At 41.6% G+C, this 18,119-nt stretch overlaps 3 protein-coding genes and 1 long non-coding RNA gene across 6 annotated transcripts; 2 read left to right on the top strand and 2 right to left on the bottom strand.

Moving 5' to 3' along the window:
• Nucleotides 1-238: 238 nt before the first annotated feature.
• LOC114571532 (homeodomain-interacting protein kinase 1-like) lies at nucleotides 239-5,538 on the top strand. Of its 2 annotated transcripts, XM_028602523.1 has the most exons (9): nucleotides 239-401; nucleotides 550-741; nucleotides 1,263-1,444; nucleotides 2,087-2,210; nucleotides 2,335-2,445; nucleotides 2,540-2,620; nucleotides 3,805-3,959; nucleotides 5,262-5,329; nucleotides 5,417-5,538. In XM_028602523.1, the coding sequence occupies exons 1-9, from the start codon at nucleotides 240-242 to the stop codon at nucleotides 5,515-5,517; spliced, it is 1,176 nt and encodes a 391-aa protein (XP_028458324.1). In that variant the 5' UTR covers nucleotide 239; the 3' UTR covers nucleotides 5,518-5,538. The 2 variants fall into 2 exon arrangements, with proteins under 2 accessions (XP_028458324.1, XP_028458325.1); XM_028602524.1 differs by lacking the exon at nucleotides 2,540-2,620.
• A 2,119-nt stretch (nucleotides 5,539-7,657) lies between these two features.
• casp17 (caspase 17, apoptosis-related cysteine peptidase) lies at nucleotides 7,658-12,668 on the bottom strand. The gene is made up of 4 exons (XM_028602451.1): nucleotides 12,383-12,668; nucleotides 10,242-10,405; nucleotides 9,623-9,743; nucleotides 7,658-9,290 (listed from the first exon to the last, which is right to left on the bottom strand). The coding sequence occupies exons 1-4, from the start codon at nucleotides 12,597-12,599 to the stop codon at nucleotides 8,977-8,979; spliced, it is 816 nt and encodes a 271-aa protein (XP_028458252.1). The 5' UTR covers nucleotides 12,600-12,668; the 3' UTR covers nucleotides 7,658-8,976.
• On the top strand, nucleotides 8,865-14,964 carry LOC114571495 (uncharacterized). 2 transcript variants are annotated; one of them, XR_003694652.1, is made up of 5 exons: nucleotides 8,865-9,342; nucleotides 12,390-12,894; nucleotides 13,618-13,746; nucleotides 13,950-14,098; nucleotides 14,821-14,964. It is a non-coding gene; the product is annotated as an uncharacterized LOC114571495 (long non-coding RNA). The 2 variants fall into 2 exon arrangements; XR_003694651.1 differs by having other exon boundaries at nucleotides 13,614-13,746.
• A 183-nt stretch (nucleotides 14,965-15,147) lies between these two features.
• LOC114571493 (tripartite motif-containing protein 16-like) lies at nucleotides 15,148-17,006 on the bottom strand. Its single transcript, XM_028602450.1, has one exon. It carries the CDS (start codon nucleotides 17,004-17,006, stop codon nucleotides 15,327-15,329), a length of 1,680 nt encoding a protein of 559 aa, XP_028458251.1. The 3' UTR covers nucleotides 15,148-15,326.
• Nucleotides 17,007-18,119: the final 1,113 nt, after the last annotated feature.

The following is an 18,119-nucleotide window of genomic DNA, read 5'->3' as shown; positions in this document are numbered from 1 at the left end:
AACAAACTCAAACCATAAATGCCACGGAACTTCCTTTTATTATCCAGTTTGACAGTGATTCATAACAGGGAAAAAAAAACATGAATGAACTACTTTTAAGTTGACTTTCTTCGGGACTAAATGACGTGGCATGGGATCGGTGCATGAACCCCAGTTCTTACAGAGACCAGCATTTTAGGCTATACAACACTGGTATGATCCTGGTATGAAAGTCACTTCTCCTTCTCTCTAGTGTCCTCATGTTTCTTTTCCCGGACACTCTGCAGCTGCCCCGCCAGTACGAGTTCCTGCAGGATCTGGGAGAGGGCGGCTTCGGGAAGGTGGTGAAATGTTGGAACAAGGACACCAAACAAACCGTGGCTGTAAAGATCCCCAAATTCTCATACTATGACAGCAAGGAGGTGAGACACTTTGAATGTTCACAGCTGTAAGAAGATGTATAGATAGATGTTTATATATAGAGTAGTAGTATCTAATTGTTTGCCGATTGTCTTTTTCAATAATCTTTCATCAGTTACCTTAATTGTCCCTGTCGCCATGTGTCTCCAGGTTTCCATTTTGAAAACGTTGATGCGCCTAAACCTCGACGAGAACAACATAGTCACGTTCTTCGGGTGGTTCCACACGAGTTTTGGGCGGGCGCTGGTGTTGGAGATGCTGGACATCAGCATACAGGACTATATCCTAAAGACCCACCACGCCCCGATGCGTCTCAGGGACGTCAGCACCGTCATCCAGCAGGTACCAACCGTAGATCCATCGCTAGAGACGGAGCCAGACGTTGTAAACATTTGGGGCTCAGCCCAAACATGGAGGGGGGGTGGGGGCATGCTCTGTTTATGGGACCTGTATGCACTATTTTTCAATAAATGTAATAAAGGAGGCCTTAAAATATGAGCATCCTTTGGGAAACATCGATACGTTTGTTTCTTTTTTTTTGCCGTGTTTTTCTGCCGTTTGTCTTTCTTTTTTTTTTTTACATTTGGGAAGATTTCTTTTAATGTTTTAGTCCCTTTTTCCAATGTTTTTTTTATGTGCTTTTTCCATTTTTGTTGTTGCCGTTCATCATTTTTGTTGACATTTTTGTTGCCTTTTACCGTTTGCAGGTCCAGTCAGAGAAACTGAGGGGAAATGACAAAAAGTTGAAGTTATTTTTAACCCTAAAAGATTTGGGGTATTTCATTTGAATAGAAAGGAAAGCTCTGAAAACTTTGAACTGCGCTGTGTTTCTCTGAACTGTTTCCCTGACCGTGTACTTGCAGCTGGCCAGAGCGTTGGATGCGCTGAAGAGCATCGGCGTGATCCACGCGGACGTGAAACCGGACAACATCATGCTGGTGGATCACCGGCGACGACCCTTCGCAGTCAAGCTCATAGACTTCGGCTTGGCCATGCCGAGGTCTGAAGCCAGGCAAGGCGTGACTCTGCAAACTCTTTGCTTCAGGTAGGATCTACAGAAACACGAAAATTATTATTATTGTTCTGAAGTGAGTTTGATGTTACAGATTCAGGCTGTTGCTCATGAAGCATTTGTACATATAGCTCTTGAAAGCACTTTAATTGGTATGTTTTACACATTTGTTACTGTCGGCACCAAATTGACTGCTGCTGTATAAGAGCATGAAGATCCTCGTAGGGAGGAGATCGGGGGGATGTTTGGGTCCTAAAACACAGGGCTTTAAAGCCGGGGAGCAGAGTTCATTTCCTGAAGAAGTTAGGGAGAAAAGGAAGTACTACTTCAGGGGACAGATGTTTTAATCCAAGCCACAGTCTATGTTCTAATATTAATTTGCTGTTTTGGTGTCTAAACTAAACTGTCTTCACCGCAGGATGATCAACTTTTCTCGGCTATTTAACTGTAAAGACCACACAGCTGTCACTTGATCGCCCGGCAGTTGCCGTAGTTCCTTAGGACATCATACGAATTGTTGTACATAAGTTTTCGTACGAAATCATACAAGCCCGTTCCGTTATACTTCTTGTTCATGTAGTTTGTAAGATGTTGCTCTCCAAGATGTATCTCGAATCTTTAACATGTGACATTTATACATTGCTTGTCTGTGGGATGCTTTCCTTCCATTTTCAGATCTCCAGAAATAGTTTTGGGCCTTCCTTTTTCCGAGGCGATTGATATGTGGTCACTGGGTTGCGTGATGGCAAAGATGGCGCATGGCTGTCTCCTGTTCTCAGGAGAAACTGAGTATGAAGCTGTAAGTACTCACCAGTACACCATTTAGTTTTTTGTGTTTTTGAGGAAACAAAGCATTATGTTGTGTATCTAGACAAGCGAAGGAAAGACGTACGTCTTCATGCGATGTTGTGTTTAATTTTCAGCTGCAGTACATCGCTGAACTCCTGGGTCCGCTGGCGGAGCGTCTTCTTAACAACGGACAAAAAACACAGCGGTATTTCACCAGGACTGAGTCTAACAGCTGGAGGTTCAAGGTAACACATCATCTCTGATAGTTAGGTTTACACTTCCCAGGATTTAGCAGTTATTCACTTTGATTTATTTAAAATACTTAAAACCTTCTTTTAGACACAACAGGAGTACTGGGGAGAATCCCATAGCAGGAAGTACAGCAGAGGCGTTTATCCCTCTCTGGATGAACTGAAACAGGTAGCAAGTTTTCCCATCACCATTTTAGCCCTCATTTTTGCATACAAAGTCCTGCATCCTTAAATTGCAACCACGTTTCCTTCACTTGCTTTCCTTCCTCGCATCTTAGTCCTTCCACCAAGGAATCATGCGTGGAGAGAGGAAACAAGGAAATGTCTTTTTAGAGGCATAAGACATTCTTTCCTGTTCGTCAGCTGTATTGGTGGAGTTAGCAAAGGCTTTCAGCTGCACAGATTCTGCGAAGGCTCTTCAGAGATCCCTCTTTCATCCTCACTCATAGCCCCTTAGAGATCCATCCTCCTTCATAGTTCTTTAGAGATGCCTCCACAATCCTCGCTCATAGCTCCTCAGAGATCCATCCTCCATCCTCGCTCATAGCTCTTCAGAGATCCCTCTTTCATCCTCACTCTTAGCCCCTTAGAGATCCATCCTCCATCCTCCCTCATAGTTCTTTAGAGATGCTTCCACAATCCTCGCTCATAGCTCTTCAGAGATCCATCCTCCATCCTCCCTCCCCGCCCCTTGCGTCAGGAATAAGACCTTTTGAGATGGAAGGCTAGAATAACTTCCAGTTCAAGCGAGGAGATATCAAATAAGAGACTTGGAAGCACAAAAAGCAGCAGATCAGAGTCCAATCAGCACTGGCTATGTGGGAAGTGTCAAAGATGCAATCTGAAGCGAAGCACCAATGTCGCCAACCCCCGATAGATATCCATGAGAATAAACATCCAGACCTGTCTGCAAGTCCAAACCATGTGGGGTGACAAATAGTTGACTTCTCTGGTTTAGATATGAAAACGGAAAATACTCCTGGGGGTCGTATTAGAGGGGAGAATAAACCACTGGTATCCTTGTATGGTTTGGAGGACCTGTTGGTTTTTTCCAGCATGTTTTTGGAGACCAGACTGTTTTATAAAATGTCTTGAATGTATGCCTTTCTGCCGCAGGTCAATAGTGTAATGTTCAAACCATAACTTCAAACTAACAGGATTACATTAAAAAGTTGCCACTAAAGGCAACAAAACATAGAGCAAAGTGTCAACAAACAGCGTCGACCAAAAGGTCAAAATAAAGTGTCACAAATGTCGTAGTCATGTAATGTAATCAGCTGCCATTAGTGTAAAGTTGCAGCTTTTTGGTTGTGTTTTCATGAATCATGAGGACTTGACTGTTTCCTAAACTAGCTGCGTCTGGAGAGGAAGAACAAGTCTGAGGCTGTCGAGCGAGAGCAGTGTATTGAACTCCTGGAGGCCATGCTGAAACTGGACGAGATGGAGAGGATCACTCCCAGAGAAGTCCTCACTCATCCATTCATCGCCAAGGGTTACCACTGCTCCCAGTAAGAGAGAGAGAGAGAGAGAGAAAGAGAGAGCGTCTGTCGGTATGTGTGTGTCAGGGTGTGTGTGTTCGTATCCTCATAGTACTATTTAAGGGGGTCGCTGTTTTAATCTAAACTATCCTTTTTAAACTTTCTTATCCTAACTATTCATTTTGGTGTCTAAATTTAGCCGTTTCCTCATGACGCTCACATTTTGTACTCAAACTGCAACGACCTCACGGTGCTCTGTACCCAGCTCACAGTCACCTTTTCTTGGCTAAATATAACTGTAAAGACCGCAAAACTTAACTGTCATACAACTGGCCGGCAGTTGCCATCATTTTGTACGAGATCATACAAACCCGTTCGTGAGAATGCGTTGTTTTGTTGGTGCCTTTATTTTAAGCACTGTTAGTGATTGACTTACAATTTGATCAGGGATTGAATTGCATACTTGCTTGTTGTGTTGGTAAGTCCTGTTTCCGGTTTCCAACCCAGAACAAAGAACTGGTTGAAAATGATCACGAAAAATACCGGTCAGAGCAGCAGCTCCACCGCGGCGCTGTAAGATGACGTAGTATTAAGAGAGACAACGGTAGCGAGAAGTATCAAAAACTGAAAATCCGCAACACAAGACTTTCATCCAGGAGACCGGGGATTTTGTCGCTTTCTTTTCACGCGCGTCACTGAAATGTACATCCCCACCCAGAGCGTCAAAAAGGGACACCAAGGGTCACGACCAATTGCAACTAAATATGACACTAAAGGAGACTTTTTGCACCTGAAACAAACGCCAAAAGCACTGGACCAAGCATTGTTTTTTGACGCGATGGAAGTGAGAATGTGTTATAACTGTGTGGTCATGAAACTCATTCTCCAGGTAGAAGCAGAGCCAGCCCTAAAGAATTTTGTGCCCTTAGATTTCAGCTGTTTTTGTAGCATTTTCTTAGAAATTTTTGGCTTGTTTCTTTTCCCTTTTTGTGGCTTTTTTTCCCCGACCTTCATTGTTTCTGTTGTATTGTGTAAAGTAACAAGTAACTAAAGCTGCAAGATGAATGTAGTGGAGTAAAAAGTAACATTTTTAACATTTGGACTGAAGTATAGTACTGGAGTAAATGTACTTAGTTACATTCCCACACTGTGTTGGATAACACTAACTCTCTGTGTGTGTGTGTGTGTGTGTGTGTGTGTGTGTGTGTGTGTGTGTGTGTGTGTGTGTGTGTGTGTGTGTGTGTGTGTGTGTGTGTGTGTGTGTGTGTGTGTGTGTGTGTGTGTGTGTGTGTGTGTGTGTGTGTGTGTGTGTGTGTGTGTGTGTGTGTGTAGTCTGCAGACTGAGCGGAACAAGACGTCCGCAGTAAAAGTGACCGACAGCGACTCAACAACCTGGATATGTGAGTTACCACGGTTACTTCCTGTTGTGTCTGAATTGTTGTTTATTTGAAAGGCGGCCAAGATGTTCAGTGTTTAATAATTTGCAGATGACATAAGGACCCAGAAGAAGGAGAAGAAGAACGGTATCTTCATCTCTTGGATGAAGAACACCTTTGGCTCATGCTGCATCTTTCTGTTTTTAGCGTGACTCTTTTAACGAGTTTTAAACCAAACATGCTCACAGAAAAATAAATCAGACTATATATCTGACCTATAGTTTATTAATATTGATACTTCTGTCTATACTGTTTATATTTGAGATAAATCCTCCATGCACGCTAAAGTTACTCACAATTTTGTTGCTTTTTTAATATAAAAACTTTTTTTTTTCAAGTGACAAATGTTGAAAAAGTGACAAACTTCAGACAAAGCGACAGCAATGCTGAAAAATGCCTCAAAAAAAAAAAAAAAAAAAAATAAATAAAAGTGACAAACTTTGAAAAAAGTGACAAACTTTGAAAAAAGTGACAAACTTCTAAAATAGCACCAGGAACGCCATAGAACGTGACAAAATCGCTGAAAAAAAGTGTAGAAAATGTTACAAAAAGTGACACACATGCAGAAAAACTAATGAAAAAGGTGACTAAAACGTCCCACTAAAAGCTACATTAATGTTGAAATGGTTACCACCATAGTTAGTCATGGAGTTTCCCAAGGCTCTGTCCTTGGATCCATCTTTTCACTTTATCTTTATTTAATTGCTTCCTCTACCGTAATATTATTTGGAAACACTCCATAAACTTTCACTGCTATGCAGATGATACCCAATTATATCTTATACTGCGTTCCATTTGTACTCAGAACTCGGATTATCCATGGTCAAAGTCGGAAACGCGCCCCCTGACCTCGGATTTCCAATCTCGGAACTCAGGCAACCACCAAGTACCCCAAGATAAAAATCCAACATGGCGGCCCCTGTATCAATAGTAGTGAAAGCTGTAGTAACATACAGTTATAAGCACTTGTTATTTGTATCTCACTAAATCAGTCGTACACACAGAGCTGTCCATGTTCTATCTGTGGAGATGCTACAGTGTTTGTATGCACAAAATACAGCGCAATGCGTTGTTATAAACTGGCATTGCTAGCAATGGCTAACTGGGCTAGAGTTAATGAAAACAATGAAAATCCGACTTGGAACGCATTCAAAAGTGTGATGTCTATCCCAGCTCCATCTTCCGAGGTAAATGAAACGTACTATGAATCAAGCCAGAAAAAAAACAATGTTAACTGATGTTAAACTCAGACAAAACTAAAGTTTACTTTATCTTTAAGGCTCATTATCTGACCTAGAGTTTATCAATATTTATACTTATGTTTACACTGTATATATGATATATATATACATTCATCAATTCATTCATTCAACCTTTATCTTCGAGAGATCATTGAGTGCGAGTCAGAAAGACAAAAACGGAACAACACAGAAAATGCAATCAGAAATATAGAAAGACAATAAAAAAACATTCAGAAAATTTAGGAAAAGTATTTGATACATAAGTTAGGATAACAATAATGCAAAAGAAAGTACAACTATGTAAAGCAGTTACAAGTAAAAGTTTGCAGGTTTAAAACCAGATTTCAAAAAATAAAGTGCTGTAATTTGTAATTCATTATCTTACATAATAACGCAGGTTTGCATTATTTGTATGTGATCCAGGTTTGTATTTATTTGATGAGTCATCAGTGTGTCAGCAGACGATGATGTAACTCTGCAGCTACAGGTGAGTAAATGTGTCTCGGCCTGTAATATCAGTTTTGTTTTAAGTAACAGTTGTCCATCTACTTTAAGTTCTGCTGAGGTTCAATGTCCTATCATTCTCGTAATGTATTTAATATTCTTATAACACACACACACACACACACACAATGAAACTGAGAATGTGGGCCAATACACTACATGTCCCAATCCTTTTGTAGACTTCACTTGAATCTCTGCGTTAGTCGCAGTTAGAGATGAAATGCCCTAAACATATTCTTTGTAAATCTTTACAATCATTCCCCGAAAGAACCAAGCGGGCCTGCCTTGTTGCACCATCCAAATGTTCTTCACAACTTGAAATTTTCAGCGTGGAGCTCGCTAGCTCGGTGTCTGTTGTTGTTTTCCAAAGAGAACAGAGTTTGAGAACAGTGACACACAGAAAGAGGGACATCCGGAGTGTGAGCCACATGCTGTTGATCCAGACTACATTATGACCAAAGGATTGACTTAACACAATTGATAGCCACATTCCTCTCAAGGCAATCTATTTATTATACAGTTATGTTATACAATCATTAGTGACAGTATACCACACACAAGACACACTGTGTTGATATGAACGGATTACGTGGAAATTGATTGTCACTTTCTAAGCATTTACTTGCGCAAAATATCAGATCATAGGTAATATATCTGCCTGCTTTATGCTCTTTGGCCAACAGGTAGTAGAAATGAACCACTTTGCTGGAAAGCTTCACCACTTCATGAGGTATCATCTCGTCATCACTTAGAATAACTACGGAGCACCAAAATGTTCAATATTAAATAGATACATAGCATGTTATACAATAAAAGATGATATGAATACATTTGACACTCAATGTCCTTATTTTATAACTACAAGTGAAATAATCCAAGCAGCAGGCGAGGAAGGATGCTGATAAGCTGCAATAAAAACAGGACATGTTAACATTAGGTAGCATTACATCACAGTCACTGGGGGCTAAAAGTAAAACATAATGACATACAGAAACCGGAACAATGATGTGTGGTCATCGATCAGCTCCGTTCCCCTAACTTTGGACTTTCAACAAAATGTTTCACTTTTAGACAGAAGTGTGCAGAGATTTTGTCTTCTTTGTGCTGCCAGTACAGAGAAAAGGAGATCATATTCATGTTGATCTTAAAGTATATGAACAGGAAAGGATTCCTTAAGATGTAATTAAAAATATTCTAGTAGTCCTTTTCAGGTTTTTTTACAAACACAGAACAGAAAAATACTCTCCACATCTATTACATGAGACAGTAGGAGAGGGACGAGTAGGTCAAAGGTCAAAAACCTTTTGGTACTAGACCTTCATCGGACAAAATCCTCATCCTTAAATCTCTAATCATTTTGCCCGATAAAGGTCTAGTACTGAAACATTGCAATTAAATGTGTCTTTGTAGCTAGACAGTGTGTGAAAGTTTCTTTGCAAGTTTACACACTCAAACATCCGCACACAGGTCCATTAAATACAGCTTTACATTTCCCATATTTAAACATATGTTGCAATAAACTCGTGCACACTGTCCAACTTGCAGGAAATGAATGTAATAGTAGGCAACGTTTTGGTACTAGACCTTCATCTGGAAAAATCCTTCACCTTAAAACTCTGATCATGTTGCCTGATGTAGGTTTAGAGTTTATTTGAGTTACAGCTTTACATTTAAATATCTGACATCTCCTCAAGAGTTTGTAAAGTATGTGCAAAATATCTCCGCAGAATATTTCCCTGATGACGTGTTTGGATTTTCTGCAGGAAGTCAGACAGCGTGAAGAAATGACCAACAGGTTTATCTCGTCGGTCTCAGCCGTCTGCATACCTGCTGATCATAACTGTCCCGTCCAGTCTGCAGCTGCTGCTAACTGATGGAAGGAGTGCGTGTGGACACGTGTTGAGTGTCGAGCAGCGAGGTGGCCGAGAGCCCCGCGGCGCCGCTGTCTTTCCCCGGCTCAGCGAACGGGAACACTTCTCTAGTCAGGCGTGTGACGAGGCACGGCATCTCTTTCTTGCCAGCGAAATTCCCGCCTTTGGCCTGGAAGCTGTAGGCCACCCGGTGGGAGAGGCGGGTCATCAGGCGCGTCAGCTCCAGGTTACGGTTGCCGTCCTCCTTTAATAAAGTGCAGAACGTCTGGAGGAAGACGGATCCGAGTGGGTGCATGAACGCCCCGTAACCTGAGGAGAGGACGGAGGGAAGAAACAGAGGAAAAGAGAGGAGGATTGAGAGGTGTTTATCTGGCGGTGGGACAGGAAGTGTGTGTGTGTTTACCTGGTGGTGTGGCAGGAAGTGTGTGTGTTTACCTGGTGGTGTGGCAGGAAGTGTGTGTGTGTGTGTGTGTGTGTGTGTGTGTGTGTGTGTGTGTGTTTACCTGGTGGTGTGGCAGGAAGTGTGTGTGTGTGTGTGTGTGTGTGTGTGTGTGTGTGTTTACCTGGTGGTGTGGCAGGAAGTGTGTGTGGGTGTGTGTGTTTACCTGGTGGTGTGGCAGGAAGTGTGTGTGTGTGTTTACCTGGTGGTGTGGCGTACATCACAGCTGTGTCTACAGGAATAGAGAGATGCTGTGAGAAGTCTCTGCTGTCACCAGCTGAATCCACCTCCACACCGTCATCCAGACCACCTCCCCGACACACACACACACACACACACACACACACACACACACACACACACTCTGTTCATCATCATATCACTTCAAACCTTTATTTACAGATAGAAATGTGACAAAGCTGTTAAAAAAGCGACAAAATGTAGTTAAATGTAGAAAAAAAACCTCAACATACAAGAGAACATGAGACCTATCACAACAACTACAGAAAACAAAGTGTGTGTGTGTGCAGCTTTGTGGGGGCCCAAAATGCTGGACCCCACAAGTTTAAAGGGCTGTTTGAGGGTTAAGACTTGTTTGTAGGGATAGAATTAGGTTATGGTTAAGGTTAGGGTAAGGGTTAAGTTTAGGCATTTAGTTGTTATGGTTAAGGTTAGGGTAAGGGTTAAGGTTAGGCATTTAGTTATGGTTAGGGTAAGGGGCTAGGGAATGCATTATTTCAATGACGGGTTCCCACAAAGATAGTGCCACGTGTGTGTGTGTGTGTGTGTGTGTGTGTGTGTGCGACAGTAAAGACTCAGACCTGTACGAGGAACACTTTGGCCTTGTTCTCCATGTTTTCGTTGTCAAAATATGAAAAGAGACGACACAGTTGGACGGGTTTCCCATCAGCCCCGAACACGCATCCCTCGTCCCCGTGAGACGACAAGACGGCCAGAAAACAGTCCTTCACAGGCCGCCGGCTCTCTGCAGACACACACACACACACACACACACACACACACACACACACACACACACACACACACACACACACACACACACACACACAGACTTTTATTCTCACAGGATTCTGACATTTATCTCAAATTTTCAACCTTTTCCTCAAAATATTACAACTTTTTTCTGAAACTTAATACTCAAAATAACTTTTTGTCCTGTAAACTTTATTATTTACATATTATGACATTATGTTCTCTAAATGTGACACGCACACATGCTCAGACAGTTTGCTCTACAGTCCATCAGGTAATGGTTTTATGACTTTGTTTGTCAGAGTTGGATCACATGACCAATAATAATGTCAGCGTGTGTGCGTGTACAGTTTGATGTATTAGTGATAAGCAGCTCTGATCTCTCCGTGACCCTTCAGTTTCAGTTTGATATCTCGGTGTCTCTGCTGACGCTGCACACAGAGAAGCAATCACACAACCTGTCTTCCGTTCGGTATTTATGAAATTGACCACCGGAGGAAAACAGGGGAGGGTCATGTCTTTTTATTATTTGTTGAGGGGAGGGTCACCCAACATTTATTTGTCTAAGGGGAGGGGTCACCCATCTTTTGTATTCATGAAAACGGCAACATTTCAAAGTGGCTTGTTTGGTGCATATTTTTCCATGTAGCTCTCAGTCTCGGCCCTCCTTCGCTACCAGATGGGTCTGATCCATGAGTTTGCTGGGGGGCAGGGGGAGCACTGAACCCTCTGGTGGCTGAAACGTGTAATTGCATCGTTTAAAAAATGAGTGGAATAATTACGTCTGGCATGACCAGATATTTTATAAATATCTTAAATAACACAAAAAACCTAAATGGTGGTAGGTAATACATCTGATTTTATATACTGCTTTAGTAAAACACATATTACCTGGCTGACAATGGGAGCAGCAGGACGCAAAAAACTAAAATTACTGTTGCACTAGTCCGGACATCTTGCCGTGCCAACCTTGCAATAAAGGTTTCCTAAATGCCATGTATATATTTGATGTCAGCTAATACTAATTGATTGCGGGTTTTGTGTAGATTTGGACTTTTATACGTTTTATTCCACTTTGTTTAAACAGAAGTGGAGAGGCCTTGTTCACCTGATTGGACCTGGCTGGTGAATGTGACTCTCGTATAGGCCTTGCTAGATACACTGTGACTCTGTATGTGGATCTACTGATCGCTGTGGATTACTTTTTTTTGTGTCATTGGATTACTGCAAAATACAAAATACTTTTTTCTTAACATTTTATGGTGTGATTGCGCTTCGTTTCTGCGTTTGGAACAGTCCCTTACCATGTAAAGACAAAGACACAATGTTAGCATAGAGCAAACAGTTCATAAAAAGAAGTCTGACGTGGAATAATAATGCCGAATGCTACGGAGCTAACAGCGTTAGTTACAACACATTTAGAAACTCTGAGCCAGCTGACACAATAAACACAGATTAAACATTAAACAGGATTCCTGCTGTGTGTTATCTAGGCTGTAATAAATGTCTCTCTAATCAAAAAGCAATATTACAAAACTTCATTTTAGACATTTTATGTACATCTATCTACCATTTTATTCATTTGGTGAACCTAGGACTTTGGTAAACTCATTTCAAGCATCAAAACAATTCATCAACATGAGTAAAGATTTGAAGAATTTCTAAAAGCGAACTTCAACTTTAGGGCCTAATTATCTCTTTACACATTACTCTAGGACAAATGTGGGCTCCACTCTACAGAAAGCTGAGTTTGTTCTGAACATTTCAATATCAAACACATGGTGATCAGTTATATGCAAATACCCTAAAAAGGAGAATTTAAGAAGGAAACTGCCCTCACACCTCAGAGGGTTTTAATAATCCCCTGCATGGTCTGAGTTTGTATCCAGGCATTGTTCATGCTGCGTTACCTTTCAAACTTCATCATGTTTTTCTGTTTCTAATTGTTGATGCTGTTGCTGTGTGTTACCTTCCAGAAACAGCTGGTAGATCTCGTCCCCGCTCAGGTCACTGTGGATGTCCACCTTGAAGCCCAGCTTGCTCAGGGTGCGGTGGAGAGTCTTGGTGTCCTTGTCGGCTCCAGGCCTCCTCCCCAGACCCACACCGGGGACAAACTGGGCCACAGACACCAGCACTGCCCGGTTAAACTCCCCGCTGTCATCCACCTGGCCTCTCCACCGCTGCATCCTTCTTCTGCTGCTCACTGGGTGAAAGATAGTCTCTGTGTGTCCGTTTTGTGTCTCTGACAGACGTTGTGTGTCTCTCTCTGTCTCTCTCTGTCTCTGTGTGTCTCTGTGTGTCTCTGTGTCTGCAGATCAAACCCTCCCAGCACAGCAGTAAACCTGCTGACACACCTGTATGACCGTATATGGGGTTCCCTCTGCTGCCTGTTGAAGGATCACGTGCGTTTACATCTCACAGCGTTACGTAACTTCGTCGTTTTCCTTCGGTGCTGGGAAACCACACTGCAATCTCTCTCAGGTGTGTTTCTCCAGATGACTCAGGGCTCGTCTGCTGAACATAAAAACAGGGTTATACAGTCATTACCACTTCAGGGAAAGAGTCGTACATACTGACCATAAAATCAAGAAAAATCATAACTAGTTTCAGGGAAGAGGTTCATTTCGGGCAAGAGGAGAGAAATTCTCATCACAGCCCCCAATCAGTGACGGCTATCTAACCTTTAATCAGGTCATCTCTCTGAGATAAAGAGTGCAGCAGGCTGAAACACTGCTGGACCTGGGTAACCGTTTGTTTCCTCATGTTTAACATGTTTGACTTTAAACTAATCTGACTCTGAATCTAAATTAAAGATGTGATTCAGCTGAAACAGGAAGTCCGTTGGAGTTTTGACACTTTTTAAGAGTCAATACAATAAAACACCTTTTATGTCTTTATTTGTATACATATTGTTACTTTTTTATTGTTTTAGTTTTGCTGTGTTCCCTTATTTCAAGGTTCAGTATCGGTCATGTGCACAACAATAACAGAAGTAGTTGTTCAGCTCAAACAATGCTCATAAAATAACTAAAAGTTTATTTGATTTAAGTTCAATCATGTAGAGCATTTTGTTAACTTCCTGTTTTAAAAAGTAAACTATTCAGTGGAGGTTTTACTAAAAGTTTTGTCCAATCAGAACTCCAGTTAAAGCTTCTGTAAAACATTATAAATTGTAATCCTTCTTCTCACTTTCTGCACAGAAAGATGGGTGTCTGGCATTATGCAGTGGATGAATAAGTCATTCAGAGTGAAGCATGGTGATGAATCCTTGGCTGTACGTTATGAGAAGACGTAGAAAAAACACTGGCTGCAGAGAGAAGAACAACAGTATTCGTAAGAAAATATTCACATTTAACAAGCTGCAAATTTAGAGAAGTTTTACTTTTTTTTAATAAGAAATGACTCAAACTGATTCATTCATTATCAAAATAGTTGCCGATTAACTTAATTGTTGATGACTTCTCGGTTAATCTTTGCAGATCTAGTTTTACATTCGAAGGTAAATTAAAAAGTATCTTTCTGTTTTATAATCACAGTGTATTCCTCTGTGATTAAAAATGTTTTTGGGAGGACTCTGACGCCCAGACACACTAAATACAGGTTGCAGAGCGAGAACAGACATAAACCTGTCAGGAGAAGTGGAGTTACCCATCAAGTCACACGGCTGCAGAGACAACAGTCATCGGTAAGTTTCCTCTTCAGGTTTGAGAGCCGGGCGTCTCTCAGTTTAGTCAAATCTAATTCAGATGAACTCGTCAAACAGTCGCTGAGTTCTGTTACATAATCAGAGCTGTCACTTTCTGACGTCCTCACAAACATGTTCAAACTAAATGACTCATAAAGACGCTTCATAAGCAGTGTGTGCAAAGTACTGACAGAGTACGACATGTCCCAGGGGGCGGAGCCAGACGTTGTAAACATCTGCGGCTCACTACTTTTCAGATAATACAATAACTAAACATCTGTACATCATTTGGCAAAAACATGATAGTTTCCGTAGAAATATCTAATTGTTCTTAAATTGTTTTTATCATTCTGAAACCAGAACACTATAGATTATACACTATTGAAACGATTTCACTTTTGTATACAGTATTAAAATTATTTTAACACAACTCAAACGCCCTTATACACACTATTGAAATGTTCTCACACATACTACTGAGAAGCTGTCACACACTACTGAACACTCTCATATTCACTATTGAAATGCTCCAACACACACTACTTAAACGCTGTGAACAAGTGATAGAAAACTCATTTCTCTGTGACGGAGCAGTTTTAGTGAGGAAAGTTGAAAGGAAAGAGAATGACTGACTCTAAATATGAACACTGTACTTTGTGGTGTTTCAGGAGGAAAAGGGCCTCAGTTATACTCTCATATCAGTTTCACATTTTCTCTTTCAGCTTTGTCTGAAACCCTGGAATGAAGACAGGAAGAAAAGACTTTGTTCATGTTAGTTTATTCATCGTGTAAAGCTTCAGTTTGTTCACACATCCCATCAGTAAAGTCTGTTCAAAGACTCTTGTTCAATGATTTCATCAACAGATTCACTTCATCCACACAATCACTTAGTTTGAACCAGAATCTCAGCTATGTAAAAGAGAAGAATGAGTTATTCATTATGATTATAATAACATTTGGTCTGCCAAACAAATAAAAGTAAATCTAGATTTCTTTACAAATAAAATGTCGACAGAAGTGAAAAAAACGATAAAAAAGTGCATAAAACATCTCAACGCGTCTAAAGTGGTGATAAAGGCAAAAAAGAAATGTTGATAAAAGCATCAAAAAACTTAAAAAGAAATTGAATGTCACAACAATCAGCTCTCAGCAACAAACATGGAGAATAAATATGTTGAAGAGTTAAAACAGTTTAGGTACAACAATTTAACCCTAAAATTATTTCTGTTTATTTCAATTTACACAACTCAGCAGAGTCTCCATAACCATAAACCCAAACATTAAACCTAAGTCCAGCATAGAGCGGCTGAGTGAATGTGGTCTGGACTCTGTGGAGGAGAGTCATGGTTTCAGAGACGCTGTAGAAGGACAGAATACCTGCACTGTGATCCAGGTACACTCCTACTCTGGAGGACACAGGACCTGAGACGGGAGTTTGGACTTTGTTGTACCAAAATGTATAACTGTTGTTGATACAATCTAACGCCCAAGATTTGTCATTTCGTCCAAATCCACATTCATCAAACCCCCCTGCTCTGCTGATATTCTTGTATGTAACTGCTACATCAACTCCTCCTCTTCCTCTCCTCTCCACCTCCCAGTAACAACGTCCAGTCAGACTCTCTCTACTCAGGACCTGCCACCAGTCAGTGAATCTGTCTGGGTGACTAGAATTAGACTGTTTTTGACTCAATGTTACTTTCCTGTTCCCCTCAGATAATAACAGCCGTTTGTTTGCTGTGTTTGGATCCAGTGTGATGTCACGTGAATATTTTAAGAATCCAGCAGTGGTCTTGGGCTCTGGTTGCGGCAGTAAAACATCCACTTCAGTCCCTGTCAGTGAGACGTTTGTCCTCTTCTCTCTCAGGACGTCCTGTAGTTTATCTCTGACTTCTGACACGGCTGCTGTCACGTCCTCAAAGCAGCTCAGAGGACGGATATGGATGCTGGATGCTGATTGGCTGAGAGGTGACAGTGAGGGGTAGTTGTGTAGAAACTGGTTGTGATCCTCTGTGTGTGAGAGCTTCTTCAGCTCAGCGTCTTTCCTCTTCAGCTCAGTGATCTCCTGCTCCAGCTTCTCCTGAAGCTCTCTGACTCGACTCTCTTCTCTTTTCTGCTGGGATCTGACCTGCTGCTTCACATCAGAGCTTCTTTTCTCCAGGAGACGGATCAGCTCGGTGAAGATCTTCTCGCTGTCCTCCACTGCTTTATCAGCAGAGAGATTGATGGCCTCCGCCTGCTGTTGAAGCAGCTTCACATCTTTCTCTCTGTCCTGGATTCTCTGCTGGATGTTTTGTCGACTCCCCTCGAGCTCTCTCTGCCTCTCAGCTCTCTCTGCTGCAGCTGAGACTGTGTCGTGGCCTTTATGTTCCTCCACAGGGCAGAGATAACAGATAAGCTGCTGATCAGTACGACAGAACATCTTCATCACCTCATCATGACGAGAGCAGACGTTCTCCTGGAGCTTCTTGGACGGCTCCACCAGCTTGTGTTTCTTGAATGTCTCTGATTCAAAATGAAGCTGAAGGTGTTTCTCACAGTAAGAAGCCAGACATTGCAGACAGGACTTGTGTGCTTTGAGTTTTCTCCCGGTGCAGACATCACAGGCCACATCTTCAGCTCCAGCATAGCAGTGATCAGCAGGAGCAGCTTGGAGTCCAGTCTTCTTCAGCTCCTCCACTAAATCTGCTAACATGGTGCTTTTCAGCAGGACAGGCCTCGGTGTGAAGCTCTGCCTGCACTGAGGACAGCTGTAGCTGGACTTACAATCCTCTACATCCCAGTGGCTTTTAATACAGTTCATGCAGTAGCTGTGTCCACAGGGAGTAGTCACCGGATCCTTCAGTAGATCCAGACAGATGGAACAAGAGAAGGTTTCCCGGTCCAGCTGAACTCCTTTCTGCTCCATTTTACCTCTCGCTCAGTGACAACGACTGTCTGAGTCTCACTTGCTGAGAACAGCAGTTACAACGGTTGATAACTCCTCCCAAACAGCATATGTTTGGGAGGAGTTATCAAGTTTAGTTTCATTCCTAAAAGAGGAGCGCTTGGTGTTGCAATGCCCATCCTACCATTAGCATGCCAGGAAAAGATTTAGTATGTCCCAGTACATAGTAGAGTATTTCAAAAAATATGTCCTAATGCAACCTTTCGCATTTTGTGTATGTGCATTATATTATAATCATTGAATACATAAAAGATATTTATGTCTTTGTTTTGAATATTTAATGAATTGGTGCTATGATTTTGCTCTAATTCATTGGGAAAGTTGGCTTGGTTGTCTGACGTGGTACCATGGTAACAACAGCCCCCAGGGTTTGGTGATGTTGCGTCTCTTGTAAGATTATGTGTCATTCCGTCATCCAGATGCGACAGCAGACAGGCAGTCAGCAGCTGCCTAAAGTTTCCTACCCAGAATGGGTTATTTTTTAACCTGGGTTAAAAAGGGACCAACTAATTTCTGGGTTATTTCAACCCAAAAAAATGGGTTATTCTTTTTGACCCAACTTCTGGGTTAAATACTTGACCCAAATGTTGGGTTAAAATAACCCAACAGTGTAGTTAATATAACCCAACTTCTGGTTCAAAAGAACAACCCCATTGTCTGGGTTGAAATAAACCAGAAATTAGTTGGTCCCTTTTTAACCCAGGAGTTGGGTCAAAAGTAACCCAACTTGGGTAACTATGCCAGTACGCCTTATTTCAGAAAATAAAACTTTGTTTTAGGGACTGTTCATTTTTTATTTAAGGGGCCACCAGAGGAGTTTTCGGACCTTTAGTCAAAATAGACCTGACCCTCCCTTCTCCAGCAATACATTTTGGATGACCCTCCAAAATGATATGGGAAAAAAGGGATGACCCTGTCCAACAATTTATTGTACTGGTTTGCATTTGGCAAAGAATACAGATGGACATTGTTTTTTTTTTACAGCCATGAAATACGCGACTAAACCTCTGCTTTCTCATCTGACGCATCACACTCCTCTGTTATGGTGTGGTGGCCATTTCAGTAGATTTACTC

The sequence above is a fragment of the Perca flavescens genome, chromosome 16, assembly GCF_004354835.1.
Source record: "Perca flavescens isolate YP-PL-M2 chromosome 16, PFLA_1.0, whole genome shotgun sequence".
In the NCBI taxonomy this organism is placed as follows: Eukaryota; Metazoa; Chordata; class Actinopteri; order Perciformes; family Percidae; genus Perca; species Perca flavescens.
This window is presented reverse-complemented; position numbering and strand designations above follow the sequence as displayed.